We start from the raw sequence: 8,539 nt of genomic DNA on the forward strand, positions 1-8,539 counted from the left end.
AAATGCAGAGTAGTAGTATTTAAAAAATCAAGTTTATTAAGTCAGCATGTATTTTTTAGTTAAAAGGGCTTTTCTAATTTGAATATTAAAATATACAGATGCTTGTGTTATTTAAAGCATTTTAATCTTGAAAATTTAGCCATTATATAAAAAGATGCTGCTGAAAAATTAGTGTTTTAATTTAATAGAGTATTAAAACTGTAATAAGACACTGTGTAATATCTCTTACTGTTCTTTCTATTTTTCCAGCGGATCCTCTGGTTGGAAGCATAGCCACTCAGTATTTGACCAACAGAGCAGAACATGACAGGATAGCCAGACAGTGGACCAAGAGATACGCCACATAATTCACAGAATTTGTATGCGGTGTGAAGGAGCAGAGGGCCCCTTCCCACTGTGCTGCAAATCTTTATAGCCTTTACAATACGGACTTCTGTGTATATGTTATACTGATTCTACTCTCTGCTTTTATCCTTTGGAGACTGGGAGACTCCCAAAAAAGGTAAATGCTATCAAGAGTAGAACTTTGTAGCTGTAGATTAGTTATGTTTAAAACGCCTACTTGCAAGTCTTGCTTCTTTGGGATATCAAAATGTATTTTGTGATGTACTAAGGATACTGGTCCTGAAGTCTACCAAATATTATAGTGCATTTTAGCCTAATTCATTATCTGTATGAAGTTATAAAAGTAGCCGTAGATGACTAGGAATTATGTCATTTGTATTAAACCCAGATCTATTTCTGAGTATGTGGTTCATGCTGTTGTGAAAAATGTTTTACCTTTTACCTTTGTCAGTTTGTAATGAGAGGATTTCCTTTTACCCTTTGTAGCTCAGAGAGCACCTGATGTATCATCTCAAACACAATAAACATGCTCCTGAAGGCATAGTTTCCTGTCGTAATATTTTAAGTCAATCTTGTTAGGTGTGTCTGAGATGATTGTTGATGAAACAAAAATGCGGATATGAAGATTGACTACTAAGGACCAGTACAAATAAAGGAATTGTTAAAGTGAAAACATTTGAAATCTTGTTAAATGTGTAGTTTTTTTTCCTTGAAGTACTTACTAATGAGAGCATATAATGAGCTTAAATATGTAAAACTGGATTTTAAATCATTGATCTCAAAACACACAATGCTCTACTTCCATGATAGTTAAGCAAAAGATAATGTAAATTGTGACTCACTCAGGAATCTGGTATTAACTTATGGAACATTTTGTTTCCCAAGTGGTGATTTCCATCCACCATTGGACAGTGTTGTCAGATAACTTTAATCTGATAATACTTCTGTGTCGTTGGTACATTTTTTACTTTGCTACTAATCCTGGTCTTGAATTTTCATGGTGTATTGTGTGTATTACCATTCTTTTTAGGCCCTTAGCCAGCAGATAATAGCTAGAAGCAGAGTTGAACACAGAAGCCGTTGTCTGGTCTAGAGATGGGACAGAACTCTGGGTTAGTGTACAGATGTGGCATTTTTTCCTCATTTGAAAAAAATAACTAAATTTTAAGGGTTTTACAGGTTACTTCTTTTTGGTTATAGTTATAAATATTAGATTTCTTATAGGAGAATTACTTTGCAATATTCAGGTTTGGTAATTGTTATAAATGTGCTTAATTTTTTTCTATGACTATGATAATTATTGAGGTAGTTCTCCAGTCCTGTAGCCAAGGTTGTGGAATGTGGTGCAAATGTCTTCTCTAGTCCTAAATAAGGAGTTTAGCATACCATCTTCAAATTTATAGAGTAGAGTTATTAGCATAAAAATACATTGCTTTAAGCTAATAAAGTAAAGCATTTATAGTAGCGCATACCCTAAGAGTAATGGGCCTCCTACTTGAGAATTTTTAATGGAAGTCTGAAATTGTCTTACTCCATCTCTCCATATTACAGAGGAACACTAAGCAAATATTTTGAAGAATTTAGGCTTGGATCTATGAAAACCTCTGAGTCTTGACTATTTTGGGTGGTAATAATCGATACTGGAGTTCAAGTCAGTGTGATCTAAACTGTAAGGATTTCTATGTAGGTGAGCTGCAAAAGGTGTTTTTTTCCCCACTTCCAGTATCGTTTATTCTGCATCCTAAAGTAGCGAACCTCTCTCTTGATGCCAGAAAAGCTTTCATCATAATGAGTATTAGGATGTTTGGGATGCTATCATTAGACTTTCTGTATTTGTTACCCCCTAATTACTACCACCAACCTTTTTGCTACTTTGTAGGCTTACTTGAGACAGAGGAGAAGGATGTGGTTACTTAAAAATGTTCCTGGCTCTTTCACAAACTACCTTTATGGCCTTGAGTAAGACACTTTAACTTCTTTGAGTTTTAGTTTATTCATATATGAAACAAAAGTTGATTCTGATTATCTCCTTATTCTCTATTAGCCCTCAATCTCAGTAGGTCTAATGCTATAACATTTGTTACCCTTGTTCTGCTTTCTCTTTCAGGGAACAGGCTAAAATTTCAAAGGGACTGAAAAATAACAATTGTCCTTTGGTTTTTACTATTAGTTTCTCTTAAAATCCTGAATATTTCTTTTTATCTTGTTCTCTATTTCTGAAAAACTGTAGGTCCGCTTTTCAGTTTTATAAGTATTCATCTACAAATAGGGTAGGGGTTTTCCCCCCATAAAACTTTGCTCTGGATGTAAATGGTGGTATTTCAGAAACTGGATTTTTTTTCTTGCCCATTAAGAACAAATTATATAAGTGAAAGTCCAAATATCACTTTGTAGGTGTTCAAGAGTAGTCATGGCCTTGAGCATCGCATTGAGCCTGCTGTGCTCAAATTCTGGTCCAGTGCTCTCAGAGGAGCCCTGCAGTGTGCCATGCAGGGCCATGCAGCCACTGCATGCCAGCCACTGCTTAGCTACTGAATGTCCCCTGCAAAGCTCATGACAGGATACTCTCTGACCATGTTTGGTTGACAGAGTGAAACTGATGCACAGGTGGGTTCAGTAACTTGCCAGTACGGTGGGGGAAGGTACAGTCTCCATTCTTCACCAGGTTGTGATTTGTAACATCACAGTTAATATTGACTGTATCTATGTAACAGCAGATATTGGTAGATTGATAACTTCTGAAAATGACTCTCTAGAATAAAGTACAATTTGCATCTTAGTAAATTCTTATTTTAAATTCTGATTTAAAGTCTCAAATGTAACCTTACAAAATAAGGCTTTGTTCATTGATTCCAATGAAGTTGAGATGTTTGTTTATCTTCTGCCTTAGATACTTAAGAATACTTTTAACATCACTAATTTCCCCTTTGTTAATTGGGAAAATGAGATAAATGTCATCTTAATTTTTTTTTAGTTATACATCACATAACCCCATCAGGAAATTTATATTGATAAATATGTATCAAGCATTTAATAACTACCTTTTTTAAGCTAACAAGATGTATTATCTAGTGGTAGCTTTTTTTTTTTTTTTTTTTTTTTAAAGCAGGAAATCTTAATTACAGGGATAAAATTGTGTAGGCATTTGTGGTTTGGATTGACCCTAAGAGTTCTAATAAGAACTTCGAGGTATTGGACTTAAGGAGTCAGCCCACTAATCTATCTAAATATATTATAACAATACAAGAATGACTATATTATAAAATTTAAGTCAATTTCCATCCTATGACTTCACATATTAACTTGTGGTGTAGTTATGTTAATGCAGGGCATTAACACATTTTCACTTGACATTTACATTGTGGTCTTTGGACAGAATTATGGCATGATATGAAAACATTTTTTTATAAAACCAATGCAAATAATTTTAAGAGGCTGAGATAATCTACAATGATTACATTATCCACATATTTCAGTTAGTGTTCTTTATTTTAAATGAGTAGAGTATATAAATAAATAGATTTGTTTCATGTCTAAATACATTACTAGGTTTTTCAAGTAATTCACAAATAATAGAAAAGAATTCATAATTACATTTTGATATATAGGCATTATTTGAAACATCAATTTTTTATAACTAATTTGTCAACTTTTTTGGGAGTAAAGTTTGTCCATGGTTTTACATAGGCCTTTCAAAATGATGTTATAAAATGAATTTCTAAAAAAAAGGATTTCTGAGACTAGTTTGTAAACCAAATTGCCAGCAGTGATGGCTAGTGTTAGAGCCTTGTCGGACAGAATAAACCTTGTTAATTAGGAATGAGAAATGCTCCTCTGAGGTGCATGCATATTGCCACCTGTCCTCACTGACCTCTTTTTCTCCCTGATGCTCTCCATACACTCACAAGCACTTGTCTGAAGGGGATATCCTGGATTTTGAGCAGGGTCTCTTGTTTTAGTTTGCCATCTGTGCTCTCAGCTTCTTGTGGTTTCTTGTGCTCATATAACAGGAAGCCCTAGGTGATTTTTAAGTGATAGTATCCTATTAGCAATACCAAACGTTCAGATGCTAAGTTTGGAAATTTAAAAAAAAAAAAAAAAAAAAAAAGATCCAGATTGAAGTACACAGACATATGTATTAAAACATTTATCATTTGATACTATTATCATTAATTTCATTGTCTATGAGAAAGAGGAATTTAACTCTGATTAGGCAGCAGAGTTCTGGGTCCTAGCCCTGGATATATTCAGAAATAAACAGAACTATGGCAGAGCAAAGGAATTGGTCAACAAATCTAGATATTACCAATGAGTATATTTGGAGATAATTTAAATTCACTCTAAGTCTTCCACAGCTATTGGTTGCCTTGTTGAAATCCACTAAGGCTAAAGCCGATTATGCCAGTCTTCCCAACACAGAACATTAAGAGCAGTTTTCCCCCTAAATCCTCCAATCCCTAAAGTTTATCTCAAGTCCAAATCCTTCCATGAAACCCTTGCATTTTACTATCATGTACTTTTAGTCCGTCTGTTTCCCTGAGAAACCATGTGCACAAACCTCAGATATAATAGAATTTAAGCATGTGTGTATTTCCAAGTGCCGGGAACAAGCCAGGAGCATTTCTTAGCAAGAATACTTTTTTTTTTCTTTATTTTTTTTCTGTTGGAGGGAGTCTAGGTTGGTTATGCATAGATCCCCTTAACTGACCTCCAGTTCATTCTGCACATTTTAGGTGCTTGCTAATTGAAGATCCTTTCAGGCACAGTGATGCGTACAGAGATGAATACATTGTCACATCCTGAAATAGTTTATCATTTTCCTCTCCAGATGAGATTTCCCCCTCATCTTAGCAGAGGAGAACACATCTTTGCTAATGTGTATCTATTTTCTGTTGAATAAAAAATTGAGCAGATGTCACTGCTGATTTAGTTATGAAAATATTGGTATAATAATTTCGTAAGTTTTACCCAATCTATATGATATTAAACATACTTAGTACTATTTGGCACTTTTAAAAATAATTAACTTTCTTTCAGGCTACTCTTAGTACCCAGTGTCTATAGTGTGCATTTTGGCATTTTATTACATTCAGTTTAATACTTTCCACTTATTTCTGTACAGTGAGCTTTTGGAGGATAACTATACTCCTTGTCTCTGTATCTCAGTGTAATATCAACATGATGTATGTTTGCTGAATGAATTAATACTATGTCATAGGTACAAGTTTTCCAGAAGGTTATTGAGAGACCGTAAGAAACAAATCAGTCATGTCTTCTTTAATTCCCCGTCGTACTGATTCAGTGCTTAATATGTAGTTTGTGTTGGATATAGTCCTGTTAACTTGAAATATCTGAAGTAGCAATGGGTTGTTCCAATAACCTACTTAATGTCTGCTTGTTTAAAATGGAGAATAACTTAATCTTGTAATTTTACAGTCCTCAAATATACCGAAATGCATTTTGTCCTATAGAGTTTACATAATTTTCCCATATTATTACTCTCTTCTTGAGTTGATGTATTTTTTATTGGTAAAAAGAAAAAAGACACAAAGGAATACATGTATCTGTTTACAGTATTCTTTTAGGAAAATCTAAGAAAAAATGAAAAGTTACGGCCTTTGAAGAAAATTCTGTTAAGATAAATATTTCAGGGGAAAGGAATTAGTATACTATACAGTAGTATGGAGGGGCAGTCCTTGAGGAGTTTTGCAAGTTGGTTTTTGAAATATTATCTCTGTCTTCTCATTTATTTGTCTTCTCCACTTCTAGCTTCTGTGAGAAAGGGAATAGGATTAAGAATCAAAGAGGCTATTTTTTTTTCTTTGTTGCCCTATGTTATTGAGTAACATGTAACGTCAGTAGGTATAATTGAAAGGTGAGTGGGTAGAAGCTCCCCGATTTCAGAAATGTAATTCCAGCAACTTCTCCCTCATTGTAACGAGAGTATTTCGTAGGTCCGCTGAGTAAGCTCAGGTAGGCTAGCTGCCCATTACACCAGACCCAGCTCAGACCAAGGGGATATTGACACCAAGAGAAATCCTGACAATTATGGGGCCACGGCTGTAAGGAAAATTAGATTCCTTAGTAGGTAAAGTTCAGTATTTTGACAGGTCTTTATATAAACATTTCATGTTTTCATCTACGAAGTGATGAAGAAAAGTAACTTAGGAACACAAGACAGTGAAAAATAAAGTTCTACGTCAGTGGATCACTGGCACCTCTTCCCTGATTTCCTTTATCATGTTTTTAGAGCACTTTCCCCCTCTGCTAAACTCTCTGGCCACTCAACTCCCAGATGGTAAAAGTCATTTAAAATACACATGTGAGATGATTTTTTTTTTTTTTTTAAGACTTATTTATTTTGGAAAGATGGGGAGAAAGAATGTGTCGAGGGAGGGCAAAAAGGGCAGAGAGTCTTAAGCAGATTCCATACAGAGCCCCAGAGCTTGATGTGGGGCTCGGTCCCAGGACCCTGAGATTATGACCTAAGCCGAAACCCAAGAGTCGGTTGCCCAACCAACTAAGACACCCAGGTGCCCCAAGATGATGTTTCTTTTCTTTCTTCCTTCCTTCCTTTTTTTTTTTTTTTTTTGTTAAAGATTTTTATTTTATTTATGTGGCAGAAAGAGAGACACAGTGAGAGAGGGAACACAGCAGGGAGAGTGGGAGAGGGAGAGCAGGCTTCCTGCCGAGCAGGGAACTTGATGTGGGGTTGATCCCAGGACCCTGGGATCATGACCTGAGCTGAAGGCAGATGCTTAACAACTGAGTCACCCAGGCACCCTGATGTTCTTTTGAATGACACATTTTATTTGTGTTTGTGTGTCATCTTTTTTGATCATGAGCTCCTAGAGATCAAGGATCCAATGCACTTCACTTAGTCAATAAGTTACTAGTTACATATTCACCTAAATACTGTAGGTGCTTAGAAATAGCAGTGACCAAAGCAGATGAGAATCCCTTTCTTTATGGTATTTATTTGCCATTGGAAGGAAACAGACAAAAGTTTGTGGGTTTTTTTTTTTTTTTAAAAGATTTTATTTATTTGACAGAGAGCATATAAGCAGGGGGAGCAGTAGAGGGAGAGGGAGAAATAGGCTCTCCGAAAAGCAGGGAGCCTGATAATGGGGCTCTATCCCAGCACCCTGGGATCTCTATGTGAGCTGAAAGCAGAAGCTTAACCAACTGAGCCAGCCAGGCTCCCTCAGACAAAAGTGTTTAAAAAGTTAAGAAAAAAAGTGTGTATTAGATGGTTAAGTGCTGTGGAGAAAACTAAAGCAGGGAAGGAAAAGAGATACACAGTGCTGAGCGGGAGGAAGGGGAGGTTGCATTGTAGTTACAAAATGGGTAGTCCGAGAAGATCTGACCAAAAAGGTGAGTCAGGAGCTGAAGATGAGGAGAGAGAAGCCACATGGGGGAAGAGTATTCCAGGCAAAGGGAAGAGCAAATGTAAAACCCAGCGGTGAGATCATGCCCAGTGCATGCAAAAACCAGCAACGGCTGTGGAAGGTGGACAAGAGTGAGCAGCTAAGGAAAGTGGAAGTCAAGGTCAGGACTGTGACAGCTGGATAGACTCCATAGGGTCTTTTAGTCCATTGTAGGGAGTTGGGTAGATTTCTAAGTAAGAGGGAAGCCGTTGGAAGGGTTTTTAGCCAGAGTGATAGGTTATGGTGTGTTTTATTAAAATCTCTGGTTACTGTTAGGGAAGAGAATTGGTGGAGGGGAGAAAGAGGAGGGAGCAGGGTAAAATATGTGTGATGACATCTACCTGGGTAGCAGTAGCAGGTGCTAGTAATAGTAGGTGGAGAGAAATGATCAGATGCTGGTGGAAGGTGGGGCTAACAAGATTGGCTGATGATGCATTTAACTGTGGTGTGGAAAAGAAATCCATTTGGCACCAGAGCCAATTAGAAGGCTGGAGTTGCAGTTAACAAAAATGAGGAACTTGGAGGTAGAGCAGGAATAGGGAAAATTGAGAGCTCAGTTTTTGACAGGTGAAGTTTGAAATACCTATTCAGGATGCAAATGCTGAATAGTAGTAGCTGTCAGAGTAGTAGATAAGCAAATCTGGAATTCAGGAGTAATTCTGGGCTAGGCATGTACATTTGGGACTCCTGCGTGCATAGGTGATGCAGTTATGAAACTGTATGAGATTCATCAAGGAAATGAGGGCTGCTAGAGAAGAAAGAAGTCT

The 8,539-nt window shown here is 36.5% G+C and overlaps 1 protein-coding gene across 3 annotated transcripts in view; it reads left to right on the forward strand.

The window, feature by feature from the left end:
• Window positions 1-882, forward strand: part of UBE2E3 (ubiquitin conjugating enzyme E2 E3) — a 468,762-nt gene extending 467,880 nt beyond the window's left edge. For all 3 annotated transcript variants that reach the window (XM_059394277.1, XM_059394279.1, XM_059394278.1), the window contains one exon: window positions 250-882. In XM_059394277.1, coding sequence (XP_059250260.1) covers window positions 250-347 — 98 coding nt within the window. In that variant the 3' untranslated portion in view covers window positions 348-882. The remainder of the gene's footprint in view (window positions 1-249) is intronic.
• The last annotated feature ends 7,657 nt before the right edge of the window (window positions 883-8,539 follow it).

Source organism: Mustela nigripes, chromosome 3, assembly GCF_022355385.1.
Source record: "Mustela nigripes isolate SB6536 chromosome 3, MUSNIG.SB6536, whole genome shotgun sequence".
Classification (NCBI taxonomy): domain Eukaryota; kingdom Metazoa; phylum Chordata; class Mammalia; order Carnivora; family Mustelidae; genus Mustela; species Mustela nigripes.